The following is a 17,229-nucleotide window of genomic DNA, read 5'->3' as shown; positions in this document are numbered from 1 at the left end:
TGACCATCTGGTGATGTCCATATGTAGAGTCTTCTCTTGTGTTGTTTGAAGAGAGTGTTTGCTATGACCAGTGCGATCTCTTGGCAAAACTCTATTAGCCTTTGCTCTGCTTCATTCTGCATTCCAAGGCCAAATTCGCCTGTTACTCCAGGTGTTTCTTGACTTCCGACTTTTGCATTCCAGTCCCCTACAATGAAAAGGACATCTTTTTGGGGTGTTAGTTCTAGAAGGTCTTGTTGGTCTTTGTAGAACCATTCAACTTCAGCTTTTTCAGCATTAGTGGTTGGGGTATAGACTTGGATTACCTTGATATTGAATGGTTTGCCTTGGAGACCAACAGAGATCATTATGTCATTTTTGGGATTACATCCAAGTACTGAGTTCAGACTCTTGTTTACTATGATGGCTACTCCATTTCTTCTAAGGGATTCTTGCACATAGTAGTAGATATAATGGTCATCTGAGTTAAATTCACCCATTCCAGTCCATTTTAGTTCGCTGATTCCTAAAATGTTGACGTTCACTGTTGCCATCTCCTGTTTGACCACTTTCAATTTGCTTTGATTCATGGACCTGACATTCCAGGTTCCTATGCAATATTGCTCTTTACAGCTTCGGACCTTGCTTCCATCACCAGTCACATCCACAACTGGTGTTGTTTGCTTTGGCTTAGTCTCTTCATTCTTTCTCAGAGAAGGCAATGGCACCCCACTCCAGTACTCTTGCCTGGAAAATCCCATGGACAGCGGAGCCTGGTGGGCTGTTGTCTATGTGGTCGCACAGAGTCGGACACGACTGAAGTAGCGGCAGCTTTATTCTTTCTGGAGTTATTTCTCCACTGATATCCAGTAGCATATTGGGTACCTAGCAACCTGGGGAGTTCATCTATCAGTGTCCTATTTTTTTGCATTTTCATACTGCTCATGGAGTTCTCAAGGGAAGAATACTGAAGTGGTTTGCCATTCCCTTCTCCAGTGGACCACATTTTTTCATAACTTTCTACCGTGATTCGTCCATCTTGGGTGGCCCTACATGGCATGGCTCATAGTTTCATTGAGTTAGACAAGGCTGTGGTCCATGTGATTATATTGGTTAGTTTTCTGTGATTGTGGTTTTCAGTCTATCTGCCCTCTGATGGAGAAGGATAAGAGGCTTATGGAAGCTTCCTAATGGGAGAGACTGACTGAGGTGGAAACTGAGTCTTGTTCTGATGGGCAGGGCCATGCTCAGTAAATTTTTAATCCAATTTTCTGTTGATGGGTGGAGCTGTGTTTCCTCCCTGCTGTTTACCTGGGGGGAGACCTGGGTTCAATCCCTGGGTCTGCCCACAATGTGGGAGACCTGGGTTCAATCCCTGGGTCAGGAAGATCCTCTGGAGAAGGAAATGGCAACTCACTCCAGTGTTCTTGCCTGGAGAATCCCATGGATGGAGAAGCCTGGTGGGCTACAGTCCACGGGGTCACAAAAAGTCGGATATGACTGAGCGACTTCAGTTTCAGTTTCAGTTTCAAACTATGGTGGGAGGTAATGAAGATAATGGTGACCTCCTTCAAAAGGTCCCCTGCACGCCTTGCTACACTCAGTGCCCCCATCCCTGCAGCAGGCCACTGCCAACCCACGCCTGCACTAGAGACTCCTGGACACTCACAGGCAAGTCTAGGTCAGTCTCTTTTGGGGACACTGGTCCTATCCCTGGGTCCTGGTGCACATAAGGTTCTCTTTGTGCCCTCCCAGTTTATTTCCCAGTCCTGTGTAAGTTCTGGTAGCTCTATGGTGCGGTTAATGGCAGCCTCCGCGAAGAAGGCTTATGCCATACCCAAGTCTGCTGCACCCAGAGCTCCTGCCCCTGTGGCAGTCTACTGCTGACCTGTACTTCTACAGGAGATGCTCAGACACAGTTCTGTCTCAGTCTCTGTGGGGTCCCTGGGTCCTGGTGCACACAAGGTTTGTTTTGAGCCCTCTGAGTGTCTCTGGCAGGAATGGGGTTTGATTCCAAATGAAAATTCACCCCTCCTACCATCTTGCTGGGGCTTCTCCTTTGCCCTTGTGCCTGGGGTATCTCCTCACAGCTGCTCCAGCGAAGCGTAGCCACCTGGGAAGGCTTTTAATTTATGGTAGGAATAAAATTAGTTACAGTTGATTAGGGATGGGCTGTCCCTAGGGGTTATGCTGAGGAAAATATATAGGATGGCCAACAATTTAAGTGGACGCCATATGAATATGTTAATTCAGTTTGAGTGTAGAGGGCATATCTGAGTGTTTAGAGAAGATACATGGGTGAGAGTTGATAAATAAGTGGGTGAAGAGATAATGAATCACTGTTGAGAAAGGAACATTTAAAGAGGGTGTAGTAAAGGGTCTTTCCTTTCATATTATGTGAATTTTTTTTCTGTTCACATAGGTTTTTAATTTCTGTAATGCAAGACAGACCTGAAGTATATTTGCCACTTAAATTTTGGTCAGCATATAATCTTCTGGGCATAAAAAGGAATATATACTTGTGAACATCTCTGAAACCAATTTAGAAATTTCACATTGAGTAGGACTCCTGGGAACTCCCTATGCTATATAAAATTTTCAAACTCAAAAAATCCCATAGCTGATAGTTCATTTCCTAACATAATTTTTGGGGCTTCCCTGGTGGCTCAGAGGTTAAAGCGTCTGCCTGCAATGCGGGAGACCTGGGTTTGATCCCTGGGTCAGCCCTCTACATTTCTAGATTTCTTGAGCAGTTATAAGTTTCAAATTAATGAAAAATGAATGTAAGGAATGTAGGGGACACTGGAGAACTATGACTTCCACAGGCTGGTCAACTAGCCTCTTAAGTATTTGGAAGTATGGTAAAATTATTATTTTCCTTTAATACCAACTTTATTGAAGCATCATTCACATACCATAAAATTTACACGCTTAAATATACAATTCAGTGGTAATTAGTGTATTCACAGAATTGCATGACTATTAGCACTGTGTAATTTCACAATGTTCGCATCACCCCAAAGAGAAACACAGTGTCCTTTAGTGGTCATTCCCCCTGCTCCCCATTCCTCAGCCCCTGGTAACCACTAATCTCATCTATCCCTATAAATTTTTCCTGTTCTTGACATGTCATATAAATATAGTCATATAGTATGTAGACTTGTTTCTGGTTTCTTTGATTTAGCATAATATCTTCAAGATTCATCAATGTTTAAGTATCAGTACCCCATTGCTTTTTATGGCCAAATCATATCCCATGGTATGGCTATACTACCTTTTGTTTATCCATTCATCAGTTGATGGCCATTTGAATTGTTTCTACCTTTTGGCTGGGGTGAAGAATGCTGTTATAAACATTCATATGGAAGTTTTTATATGGATAAGTTTTCTTATGTATGTAGTTTTTACTATAGAAACAAAGTGTAATAAATCAAAGGGGAAGCTTTAAAACTTTGAATACAGATCAAGGTGCTCTGAGGGATGTAGCGGTAAATATACAGTTTATAATTGCCCCACACATTTCTAGTTTTATGCTCAATGTTATTTGTCCTCAGCTTTATTGAGGTATAATTGACAAATAGGAATATGATGCACATGGGTTGGGAAGCTCCGCTGGAAGAGGGCATGGCAACCTGCTCCAGTATTCTTGCCTACAGAAACCCCGTGGACGCAGAAGCCTGGTGGGCTGCAGTCCATAGAGTCGCAGAGACAACTGGAGTGACTTAGCATGCATACATGCAAGGTGCACAATTGTTCTGATAAATGTGTACATTGTGAAATGATCAGCACAGTTAATCTAATTAACATATTCATCACCTCAAATTTTAAATCTTGTTTTATGGTGAGAACATATAAGATTTACCCTCTTTGTAAACTGCAGGTATAGTATTGTTCCCTATAGTCATCAATATAGTAGTCAACAATATAGTATTGTTCACTGTAGTCATCATGCTGTACATTAGATCTCCAGAATTTACTCATCTTGAGCAACTGAAACTTTGTACTCTTTTGACCAACATCTCCCTATTTCCACCACTGCCCACCCCCCACTCCCCACTGCCGCCGGACCCAGGCAGCCACCATTCTACTCTGTCCTCTCAAGAGTTTGACTATTTTAAACTCACATATATTTCACATGTAAAATTCATGTAATATTTGTCTTTCTGTGTCTGGCTTGTTTCATTCAGAATAATGTCCTTTGAGTTCATCCATGTTGTCAGCAATGGCAGTATTTCCTTCTTTTTTAAGGCCGAATGACATTCCACTGTGTGTGTACTACATCTTCTTTATTCATTCATTAATGAACATTGAGGTTGTTTTTGATTCTTGGCTATTGCAAATAATGCTGCAATGAACATGGGAAAGCAGATATTTCTTGGAGATATGGATATCATTTCCTTTGGATATATGTTTAGAAGGGGGATTCCTGGATCATATGGTAGTTCTATTTCTAATCTTTTTGAGATGTCCTCATACTATTTTTCCTAATTGCTGTCTAATTGCTCTATCAGTTTACATCCCCACCAACAGCAAACTCCAAAATGGTTCCTTTTTCTTCATAACCTCAGCAACCTTTGTTATCTGATTTTTTTATAAACGACCATTTCAACAGGTGGGATGTAATAGCTCATTGAGGTTTTGATTTGCATTTCCCTGATGATTAGTGATGTTGAGCACCTTCTCATATACATTTTGCCACTCATATGTCTTCTTTGGAGAAATGTGTATTCAAGTGTTCTGCCCGTTTTTTTTTTTTTCATTATAAAGTGTTCCATATTTTATTCATTTAATCTCTTTTGATATTTGTGTGGCTTTCAGCATTTTGATATAACCAGAGCTCTAAACATACATCTTTTCACATTTTTGCTAGTAATATATTAAGAAATTCTTTTCTAGGTCCCATTTTTTCCTTTTTCTTTTTTTAAAATTTATTTTTTAATATAAATTTATTTGTTTTAATTGTAGGCTAATTACAATAGTATATTGGTTTTGCCATACATCAACCTGAATCTGCCGCAGATGTACATGTGTTCCCCATCCTGAACCCCCCTCCCACCTCCCTCCCCGTACCGTCCCTCTGGGTCATCCCAGTGCACCAGCCTCAAGCATCCTATATCATTCTGCCCGTTTTCTAACTGGGTTATTAGTTTGCTTTTGATTTGTAAGTGTTCCTTATATATTCTCCATATTAACCCTTTATCACATATATGGTTCACAAGTATTTTTTTCCCATTATGTAGGATGTTTCTTCACTATGTGGACTGCTTCTTTTGCTGTGGAAAAGCTTTTTAGTTTGATGTAGTCTTGTCTATTTTTCAGTTTTGTTGCCTGTGCTTTGGAAGTCTTATCCAAAAAATTGTTCTCAAGACCAAATATCTGATGTTTCATGGCGAAGAAGTTGTGCATAGTTGGATATGGTGATTGATCCTTTGTGTGTGTTGCTGCTGCTGCTGCTAAGTCACTTCAGTCGTGTCTGACTCTGTGCAGCCCCATAGACGGCAGCCCACCAGGCTCCCCCATCCCTGGGATTCTCCTGGCAAGAACACTGGAGTGGGTTGCCATTTCCTTCTCCAATGCATGAAAGTGAAAAGTGAAAGGGAAGTGGCTCAGTAGTGTCCGACTCTTTGCGACCCCATGGACTGTAGCCCACCAGGCTCCTCCGTCCATGGGATTTTCCAGGCAAGAGTACTGGAGTGGGGTGCCATCGCCTTCTCCTTGTGTGTGTTACTGAAATCAATTTGATAGTATTTGGTAGAGTTTTGCACATACATTCATAAAGGACATTGGTCTGTAGTTTTCTTGGATGCCTTTTTACATTAGAGTGAAACTGGTATCATGGGAGGAGTTAGAAAATGTTATCTTTAATCTTTGGAATACTTTGTGAAGAATTGGTTCTCATTCTTTAAATGTCCAGTAAAAGTCACCATCAAATCCATCTGATTCTGGACTTCTCTTTGTCAGAAGTTTTCAGATTTCTGTTTAAACCTCTAGTTATCTTATGGCTATTCAGATTTTCTGTTTCTTCTAGAACCATGTTCAGAAGTTTGTGTCTTAGGATTTGTCCATGTCATCTAGGTTATCTAATTGGTTGGCACATGATTATTTATTGTTTTATTATTCTGTCATACTCCTTTTTATTGATGTAGAGTGGTAGTGATATCCTTTCTTTTATTCCTGATTTTAAGAAATTGAGTTTTTGCTGTTGTTGATTTTGGCTTGATGAGTCTAGCTCAAGTTTTTTTCAATATCGTTAATCATTACAAAGACATAGTTTCAGGTTTGTTGATTTTCTCCATTGCTTTCTGTTCTCTATTTCATGGTTATTCCTTTCCTTTTGTTTGCTTTGTTTACTTCCTTTTGCTTTCCTTTTTTCTATTTCCGAAGATGGAGGTTAGGTTATTGATGAAAGGCCTTTATCTTTTTTTAATATTGATGCTTACTGCTATAAATTTCCTTCTAATCATTTTTTTTGCTGCATCCCATAAGTTTCGGTATGTTGAGTTTTAGTTTTTCTTTATTTCAAAGTTTTCTCTAATTTCTCTTGAAATTTCTTCTTTGACCTATTGGTTACTTAGAAGTGTATTATTTAATTTCCACATATTTGTGAGTTTCCTGCATTCTCTTGTCTTTATTTGTTCTTTTAAACAATTTCTATATTGATATGCTCTAGTTTGTGAGATGTTCTCATACTGCCTTTAAGTTTTTAGACATGTTTTTCTTCAGTTTTTTGAACATATTTATAATAGTTGACTTACTGTCTTTGTTTCATAACTCTAACAGTTGTGTTTCCTCAGGGACAGTTGCTATTTATTCAGTTCAGTTCAGTCGATCAGTCATGCCCAACTCTTCACAACCCCATGAACTACAGCACACCAGGCCTCACTGTCCATCACCAACTCCTGGAGTTCACTCAGACTCACGTCCATTGAGTCAGTGATGCCATCCAGCCATCTCATCCTCGGTCATCCCCTTCTCCTCCTGCCCCCAATCCCTCCCAGCTTCAGGGTCTTTTCCAATGAGTCAACACTTCACATGAGGTGGCCAAAGTACTGGAGTTTCAGCTTTAGCATCAGTCCTTCCAAAGGACACCCAGGACTGATCTCCTTTAGAATGGACTGGTTGGATCTCCTTGCAGTCCAAGGGACTCTCAAGAGTCTTCTCCAGCACCACAGTTCAAAAGCATCAATTCATCGGCGCTCAGCTTTCTTCACAGTCCAACTCTCACGTCCATACATGACCACTGGAAAAACCATAGCCTTGACTAGACGGACCTTTGTTGGCAAAGTAAATGTCTCTGCTTTTGAATATGCTATCTAGGTTTAGGTTGGTACAAAAGTAACTGTGGTTTCAGACCATGAATTTTAAATCATTATAACTAGGCTGAAATACATCTATATTAATCAAAATAGAAACCACTGTGATCACATTTTGCCAACGAGAAATAAGTTTGTTTATTCCTGTAGCATAAAAATCCATGCTATGAAATTTGACGAACTCTTGGAAAGCATTTTCTCCCTCCTGCTGGTTGTGGAAGTGTTTTCCCTGCAAAAAGTTTTCAAGATGCTTGAAGAAGTGGTAAGTTGGTTGGCAAGAGATAAAGTGAATGTGGCGAATGAGGCTAAACTTTGTAGCCTGATTAATTCAGCTTTTGAAGTGTTCATTGTGCAGTATTTTAGGTAATTTTCAAATAGCTGAGAAGTTAATTTTGACAATTTTCCCAGTGTTCTCTTTCTGTTTGTGAAGGAGTAACTTTTTGGAGGCCTTTATTCTGCCATTCTGGAAGTATTTCAGTGCCATTAATCTTAATTCTTTTTCTTAGATAGTTTTCTAATAATGTGTATCTTAAAGATTTGTCAGAGCTGTATATGATTTTTCTAAAGACTTTCATTTCACCATCAATAAACTAGCTTGCCTTAAAATTTTGTAAGCAACATTTTTTATTTGCTTTTTATTTTATCCCAACAGTTTTCTGTTTTCTTAATCCATTTCAGCTGCTATAAGAGTATACCATAGACTGCACAGTTTATAAGCAACTGAAATTTATTTCTAATCGTTCTGGAGGCTGGAAATCCCAGATCAGAGTGCTTGCATGGTCAGATGTGGGCCCTCTTCCTGGGCACAGACTTCTTCTGATATCCTCACATGGTGGAAGGCTTAAGGAGCTCTGTGGACCCTCTTTTATAAGGACACAAATCCCACTCAGGCTTTAATTGCCTAATTCTATCTAATATAGCATTGGAATTTAACATAAGAGTTTCAGAACTTCCCTGGTGGTTCAGTGGTTACGACTCCTTACTTCCACTTCAGGGACATGAGTTCAGTCCCTGGTTGTGGAACTAAGATCATGTATGTTGTGTGACATGGCAAAAAAAAAAAAAAAAAAGAACAACAACCCAAAACATGAGTTTTAGGGGTTTGCAAGTATTACCCAGGGATCAAACCCAAGTCTCCTGCATTGCAGGCAGGTTCTTTACCTGCTGAGTCACAAGGGAAGCCCCAAATATTCAGCCTATAGCAATTGATCGCTTTTCTTCTGTTTTCAGAATGTGACATGTTCATTCATTCCACATCAAGTTGGAGTCTTTAAAGTGAAGCAATTTATAGAGATTATTGGCTCAGTGGCAGATGAAAATTTGCAGTCTTCATCACTGAAGCCTTTCCATTATATATATTTATATTTTAATAGTGTCTGCAAGCCTTCTACCAAGAAAGTTGTGATGAAAGTTAATCCTGGTATGCTATCAGGGGTACTTATCAATTATTAGTTTATTTTTGGTTACTCTAGGATTATCTTAACACATTAATGTTTAGCTGTGTATATCGAATGTGATCTAATGTAATGCTTCGAAACTTGTGCATGCATCTGGGCCTGTAAAAATATGTCACTGTCTTACATCCCATCATTGATTATTAAGCAGATCTTTGTTGGAGCCCAAATATTTGAATTTCCAGCATGTTTCCAATAGATACTGATGCTGCCATTTTGAAGATCTCACTTTGACTGGCACTGGTTTGGTGGTATATAAAATTTATTGAAAATTTTAATATTTTATTCTTCTACTTTTTGAGTCTATAATATAAACCATTTTGACTATTCCATAGATTTTCTGATTGCTACTGTTTCAACTAATTCTCAGTTATCTCTTATACATTGAACCATATGAAATTGCTGATATTCAATTCTCTTTATAAAAATTTCAGTTTCATGTGGGACAACCTAATCCTTCAAGTTATCAGGTTTTAGTTTTTTTGCATGCATTTTGATCACTTATACATACATTATTTTACTAAATTGTTTTATGTAGATCCATTTATTAATTATTTTCATTTTCTGAATTTGCTTAGGGATTTAGGATTAAGTTGGAAGCAGCACTCTAATGTAATTGTTAATTCATGGAAGTTCAAAAAAAAAAAACATGTTTAAACTTAATATTCAATTCTCTAACAGGTATATCCCCTTTGGTCAGTAATCCTACGGGACAGTTTGTGGTGAAAGACTTGGTGCAGTACAAGGACCATGCACCTGTTGCGATGCTTCAGTCAACCATGACACACATTCACAATCATAAGATAAATAAAGAGTTAATAAAGGGTGCACTGATAGCCTTTCCCAATGACCGAGCTGCAAGTATCCGGTCTGGAGAAGACCATGAAAATTTCAGGTAATGTGCTATATTAAAAACCTGAAATTTTGTAAGACACAATAACCAGCATGATATGCAGAGATCTTATCAGATCCTGCTGTAATAAATTAGTGATGGTAATAATAATAGTAGTAAAATTTTGTTTTCAATTTTTTTTAATTGGAGGAGTTGTTGTGGAATGCTACTCTATTTCCTTCATCTAACCTTTCATCTCTAATGTGAATGGTTTACCCAATGATTCTTAAAATAGGCTGTTGACAAGCAGAGAAAAATAATAGAAATAATCACGTTTGGAAATGTATACAGCCCTCAGAATAGTCATGTTCATTAAATATGGCTGAGACCTTGAATTTATCTAAGATGAAAAATTTTAAACTGTGATAAATCAGTCGTTCTCATCTTCATTGCCATTATCGTCTTCATCCTTAGCATCATCTTTGCTCAGTCTCCTCAAAGTCACATTTCCAACAACTTTTCCCAAAATGAACTAAAATCTCCCCGGTTATAAGAATTATAAATCAATGCTTAGTGAGAATAAACTCAGTCATCCTGACATCTTTATTTTAGCCATTAGCTCAGGAATGGTTTTTGTACATTTGAGGATGAACTAGATTTCTTTTTTACATGTTTGTATGTTACTAAACAACTGTCTAAACTTGATTATGTCCCATAACATTCTTTACTTGTCTCTTTACCTTTGGTGAATCTTTAAGCTCACTTACTTTTACAATTATTTTCTTAAATTACAATTTGATATTTTATGCCATGATTGTTTTATTATCCACAATTGGAAAATTCTAAGTTTTTATTAATATATAGTCTATTTTATGATTTTATTTTACAAATTCCATTCATATCAGTCTTCTTCTCTCTTTTTGTAGTTGAGAAGTACTATAAAATACACAAGCATGAAGATTATGCAGACTCCACTTTAAATAATTATACAGTATAAGAAAAGGAAAACACTGCAAAGATAGCTGTGGAAATAATTTTTAAATGTATTATGTTCAATTATTTCCAAGTTTATATAAATATATCTATATACAGATAGTGTGTTAATTTAACATTAATATTTTATTGGTAAGGCAGTATTAATCAGATGATCTAAACTGCCAGGATTTTTTTTTTTTTTTTTGAGGAAGGCTAACCTAAGCATTTTATATTTATCCCATGGCCATAATTATATTTTTTCCTCTCAATTTACTCTTTTCCATACTAACAGAAATACAAATTTTAGTTATTTTCTGGCTAGCAATTAGTAGTGAAAATTCAAGTAATGACATTTTACAGTGTATTAACTTGGTAATTATAATTGCTATTTTATTTTTTAATTCATTTTACCTTCTCAACTTTTGAGAAGAAAATAAGGTAAGAATTTTGTCTAGTTTTATTTAATGCAGTATATATCTTGTGTTTAGAATAGTGTGTTATAATAGGCACTCAGTAAATATTTATTTAATGAATGAGGGAAAATGTCTGATTTACATAGTAATTTTTTTTGCCTGTACTTTGCACGCTTTAAAAAATCACCTACTCAAAGATTCAGGGTATTTCTTAAAGTTTATTCTTTAAGGATCTCGTAAGCATTTAGATATGTTAGTCACCAGCATTTGTCACTTCAGGCACCTACTCTACTACTTACTTCTAAGTCCTGCCTTTTCTTCTTGCTACAGAGGGACTTCAGATATAGGAATTATTTCTAGATTCTAAAGGTAAAGAATCTGCCTGCAATGCAGGAGACCTGGGTTCAATCCCTGGGTTAGGAAGACCCCCTGGAGCAGGGCATGGCAACCCACTCCAGTATTCTTGCCTAGAGAATTCCATGGACAGAGGAGCCTGGTGGGCTACAGTCCATGGGGTCACAAAGAGTCGGACATGACTGAGCAACTTCACGTCATACTTCACTTCAGTCTCTTCATGGTGTAAAGAATTTTGTTAAGAATCTGGGAAATGTTGTTGATGATTATCAACTATATTAAGTGAAAGAGCTTCCCATCACCCAACATAATAAAGAACAATATAGTCTGTGGGGTCGCAAAGAGTTGGACATGACTGAGCAACTAGCACATGCAAAGGTAGTTCAAGATCCCAGAGCCTGAAGAGAGATTTAAATATATCAACAACTATCCTTGGAGAAATATCAACAACCTCAGATATGAAGATGGTACCACTCTAATGGCAGAAAACAAAGAGGAACTAAAGAGCCTCTTGATGAGGGTGAAGCAGGAGAGTCAAAAAGCTGGCTTGAAACTCAACATTCAAAACACAAAGATCATGACATCCAGTTCCATCACTTCATGGCAAATAGATGGGGAAAATGTGGAAATATAGACAGATTTTATTTTCTTGGGCTCCAGCATCACTAAAGATGATGACTGCAGCCATGAAATTAAAAGATATTTGCTCCTTGGAAGGAAAGCTATGACAAACCTAGACAGTGTATTAAAAATCAGAGATATCACTTTGCCAACAAAGGTCCATATAGTCAAATCTATGGTTTTTCCAGTAGTCATGTATGAATGTGAGAGCTGGATCATAAAGAAAGCTGAGCATCATAGAATTGATGCTTTGGAATTGTAGTGTTGGAGAAGACTCTTGAGAGTCCCTTGGACTGCAAGGAGATCAAACCAGTCAATCCTAAAAGAAATCAACACTGAGTATTCATTGGGAGGACTGATGCTGAAGCTGAAGCTCCAATATACTTTAGCCACCTAATTCGAAGAGCCAGCTCATTTGAAAAAACCCTGATGCTGGGAAAAATTGAGGGCAGGAGGAGAAGGGGGCAGCAGAGAATGAGATGGCTGGATGTCATCACCAGTTCAGTGAGCATGAATTTGACCAAACTCCAGGACATAGTGAGCTTCCCTGGTGGCTCAGCTGGTAAATAATCCACCTGCAAAGTGGGAGACCTGGATTTGATCCCTGGGTTGGGAAGATCTACTGGATAAGGGATAGGCTACAACTCCAGTATTATTGGGCTTCCCTGGTGACTCAGACAGTAAAGAATGTGCCCATAATTCAGGAGACCTGGGTTCGATCGTGGGTGGGAAAGATCCCCTGGAGAAGGGAACAGCTACCCACTCTAGTATTCTGGCTTGGAGAATTCCATGGACTGTATAGTCCGGGTCACAGAGTCGGACACCACTGAGCAACTTTCACTTTCCAGGAGATAGTGAAGGGAGGGAAGCTTGGGAAGCTTGGCATGTTGCAAAGAGTCAGACAGGACTTAGTGACTGAACAGCAACCGTCCTTGAGTAGCAAAGCATTTGTTTCTCCTCATTGCTTCACTCTCTTAAAGAGTTTAACTCAGTTAAAAAAGTCTTACTGTAACCAATGAGGAATTATTGAAAACAGGAAGAAATATTAGATTAAATTTCATTTGACTGTGTAAGACTACTAGGTTTATACTTATGATTTAATTATTGAGAGTGATAATCTCAATAATTAATAATATTGGCTGAAGACTGAGGTAGCCTAAGGCTGAAGGATATGAATAATTGTACTTCTTGTTTTTATGGAAAATATGTGGTAGGCCAAAGTAAAAGCGTGAACACAGTTGAGTGAATATGAGATATTGAGTAGTTTGTAGTTCTTTTTTGGTTTTTTTCTTTGTATAGGTTTGTTGCTGATGGTTACTTTATAAACTCTGAGATATTAAGAAAGCAGCATAATTTTAAAAAAGGATTTCTTATTCTTTCTATATAATTTTTTTCTGGTTTTGAATACAGTGATCTAAAAGTAATTAACTATTAGGAAACACTAATAAGATTCAGATCTAATTCCATCTGTAACCTCAGTTCAGTTCAGTTTGGTCACTCAGTCGTGTCCGACTCTTTGTGACCCCATGAATCGCAGCATGCCAGGGCTCCCTGTCCATCACCAACTGCTGGAGCCTACCCAAACCCATGTCCATCGAATCAGTGATGCCATCCAGCCATCTCATCTTCTGTCGTCTCCTTCTCCTCCTGACCCCAATCCCTCCCAGCATTAGGGTCTTTTCCAATGAGTCAACTCTTCGCATGAGGTGGCCAAAGTATTGGAGTTTCAGCTTCAACATCAGTCCCTCAAATGAACAGGACTGATCTCCTTTAGAATGAACTGGTTGGATCTTCTTGCAGTCCAAGGGACTCTCAAGAGTCTTCTCCAACACCACAGTTTAAAAGCATCAATTCTTCGGCGCTCCGCTTTCTTTACAGTCCAACTCTCACATCCATACATGACCACTGGAAAAACCATAGCCTTGACTAGATGGACCTTTGTTGGCAAAGTAATGTCTCTGCTTTTAAATATGTTGTCTAGGTTGGTCATAACTTTCCTTCCAAGGAGTAAGCATCTTTTAATTTCATGGCTGCAGTCACCATCTGCAATGATTTTGGAGCCCAAAAAAATAAAGTCTGACATTGTTTCCACTGTTTCCCCATCTATTTGCCATGAAGTGATGGGACCAGATGCCATGATCTTCGTTTTCTGAATGTTGAGCTTTAAGCCAACTTTTTTACTTTCCTCCTTCACTTTCATCAAGAGGCTTTTTAGTTCCTCTTCACTTTCTGCCATAAGGGTGGTGTCGTCTGCATATCTGAGGTTACTGATATTTCTCCTGGCAATCTTGATTCCAGCTTGTGCTTCTTTCAGCCCAGCATTTCTCATGATGTACTCTGCATATAAGTTAAATAAGCAGGGTGACAATATACAACCTTGACATATTCCTTTTCCTATTTGGAACCAGTCTGTTGTTCCATGTCCAGTTCTAACTATTGCTTCCTGACCTGCATACAGGTTTCTCAAGAGACAGGTCAAATGGCCTGGTATTCCCATCTCTTTCAGAATTTTCCACAGTTTGTTGTGATCCACACAGTCAAAGGCTTTGGCATAGTCAATAAAGCAGAAATAGATGTGTTTCTAGAACTTGCTTGCTTTTTCAATGATCCAGTAGATGTCGTAACCTGGAGCTGCCCAAATTATTACCTCCTTGACTAATACCCCAAGAATAGGTGGCATTACATCCCAATGACCTTAGAGATTTTCTGTCATTAGTTTATGAAGAAAATTAGACATAATTTTAATCCTACATGTAATAATGTCTCCATATATAATAGGATATGAGGACAATATCAGGACAGGACAAATTCCTGTTCACCAGTCTGTGCCCAACTCCTGGTATAGGAGGCACTAAAAAAAAATACTGATTGAATAACTGCACATGTATCAATATACATAAGTATTAACATGACTTTTCATATTGTAGGACGATTTTCACAAAGATTCCAAGATATAACTATGTGGATCCTGATTTTGCATATACTAAATTTGAAAAACTAGTAAAGAAATCTCATGAAAACTATTATGCAGGATACATTAAATTTTTAAGGAATGTGCGCCTGCAGAAAGAAGCACACAGGTAAAGTTCACTTTCTCAAACAATATGAAACAAACAGATCATGGTACCTGTAAAGCCAGAATTTTTTTCTTTACATTCTATTTTGTGATTTAAAGGATGTTTTCATGTATGAAAATAACAAAACATTGAACTACTTAAACTGCATTTATTTCCTTTTTTACTTTTGATTTGGGAATGTCTTAGATGGACTTCCCTAGAAGCATATTATGAGACAGGAATTCCAGCACATGTGATTTTTGGAGGATCAACAACAGCAATTGTCATTGTTCCTGCCTTGAGTCAAAGGAACTTTTGTGCTCCATATCAGTCATTGCCTGTGAACTGTCATTGGGTATGGTAGGGTGGGTGTAACTTTCTTGGGGTGGTATTTGAGAATTGGGTCCCCTTAACAGAGGGCAATTTTATGTGGAAAGTGCTTTTGCCTGCTTCAGTGGATCTCAGTGGGTCAGTAACAGCATCTAATATGGGGAATATTTGAATTTACTGATGTATATATTTTCTAAAAGACAGCCTCAATTAGTTGTTATTATGATTTCTCTAGGAAGCACGTATACTCATATAATGACATAGACATAGGATTACATCCTGCATCTGGTCTAAAATCACCCACTGTCTCAGAAGTGGAAAGGGAAGAGGAGTTACCTTCAACACAGTGTTGGATCAAACACAACCAATTGCTAAGAACCAGAAATATAGCATTCAAGGAGACAAAGTCTCTGAGAAGAAAGGCATGTGCAATATTTCACATTTGATTATACCGTGATAATTCTTAAAATATTTTTTGCTAGTATTGAATAGTTAATTTTGGAATAATGTGATTTCTCACAGGTTCTTAAAGGACTTAAATCAGACCCATCCACACCCCATGAAAAACATGATTGCAGCTTAACTTTGACACCAAGGCAAACTTATCAAGTAATTGTTGGTAAGAATCTATAAAAACTTACTGAAGTCTTTTAAAAATAGATTTATTTAAGTATAATTCATATTTCATAAAATTCACCAGGTCAAAGCATGCAAATCAGTGAATTTCAGTGAATTTACAGGTTTATTCAGCCATCATCACAATTCAGTTTTTACAATGATGCCATCACCCTCATCACTGTTATGCTGTTACCTCCAGTTCCCACCCCTAGCCCCAGGCAACCATTAATTAGCTTTCTGTCACTATAGATTTGCCTATTCTGAACATTTCATGTAAAAGAAATCACATAATATGTGGTCTGTCTTGCATTACTTCTTTTACTTAGCATAATGTTCGTAAGGTCCATCCCTGTGGTGTTAGGTATAAATATTTTGTTTGTTGTTGTGCTTAAATAGTATCTCATTTTATTAGGAATGGGCTTCCCTGGTGGCTCAGCTGGTAAAGAATCTGCCTGCAATGCAGGAGACCCCAGTTTGATTCCTGGGTCAGGAAGATACACTGACGAAGGGAGAGGCTACCCTCTCCAGTATTCTTGGGCTTCCTTGGTGGCTCAGCTGGTAAAGAATTGGCCTGCAATGTAGAAGACCTGGGTTTGATCCCTGGGTTGGGAATATTTCCTGGAGGAGGGCATGACAACCCACTCCAGTATTCTTGCCTGGACAATCCCCATGGACAGAGGAGCCTACAGTCCAAAGAGATGGATACGACTGAGCGACTAAGCACACACACATTTTGTTTGCCCCTTTACAGTTGATGGACACTGAGCTGTTTCCAGTTTGAGGCTATTGTGAATAATGCTGCTATAAATAGTCGCATATAATTCTTTGAGTTAATGTATGTTTTTATTTCTTTTGGTTAGATTCCTATGAGTAGAATTGCTGAGTGGTATGGTAACTGGTTCCAAATTGGGCAAGCAGTACGTCAAGGCTGTACATTGTCACCCTGCTTATTTAACTTATATGCAGAGTACATCATGAGAAATGCTGGGCTGGATGAAGCACAAGCTGGAATCCAGATTGCTGGGAGAAATATCAATAATATCTGATATGCAGGTGATACCACCCTTATGGCAGAAAGTGAAGAACAACTAAAGAGCCTCTTGATGAAAGTGAAAGAAGAGAGTGAAAAAGTTGGCTTAAAGCTCAACATTCAGATAAGTAAGATCATGACATCCAGGCTCATTACTTCATGGCAAAGAGATGGAGAAATAGTGAGAGACTTTACTTTGGGGGGCTCCAAAATCACTGCAGATGGTGACTGTAGCCATGAAATTAAAAGATGCT

General features: G+C 38.3%; 1 protein-coding gene across 1 annotated transcript in view; it reads left to right on the top strand.

The window, feature by feature from the left end:
- CFAP47 (cilia and flagella associated protein 47) overlaps positions 1-17,229 on the top strand; it is a 502,957-nt gene that overhangs the window by 27,347 nt on the left and 458,381 nt on the right. Inside the window, exons 9-13 of the mRNA XM_052662737.1 lie at positions 8,523-8,712; positions 9,428-9,641; positions 14,869-15,021; positions 15,563-15,749; positions 15,850-15,946. Of these exons, the coding sequence (XP_052518697.1) occupies positions 8,523-8,712; positions 9,428-9,641; positions 14,869-15,021; positions 15,563-15,749; positions 15,850-15,946 (841 nt within the window). The remainder of the gene's footprint in view (positions 1-8,522; positions 8,713-9,427; positions 9,642-14,868; positions 15,022-15,562; positions 15,750-15,849; positions 15,947-17,229) is intronic.

Source organism: Budorcas taxicolor, chromosome X, assembly GCF_023091745.1.
Source record: "Budorcas taxicolor isolate Tak-1 chromosome X, Takin1.1, whole genome shotgun sequence".
Taxonomy (NCBI): Eukaryota; Metazoa; Chordata; class Mammalia; order Artiodactyla; family Bovidae; genus Budorcas; species Budorcas taxicolor.
The sequence above is the reverse complement of the archived record's forward strand: the minus strand, read 5'-3'. Positions and strand labels throughout refer to the sequence as shown.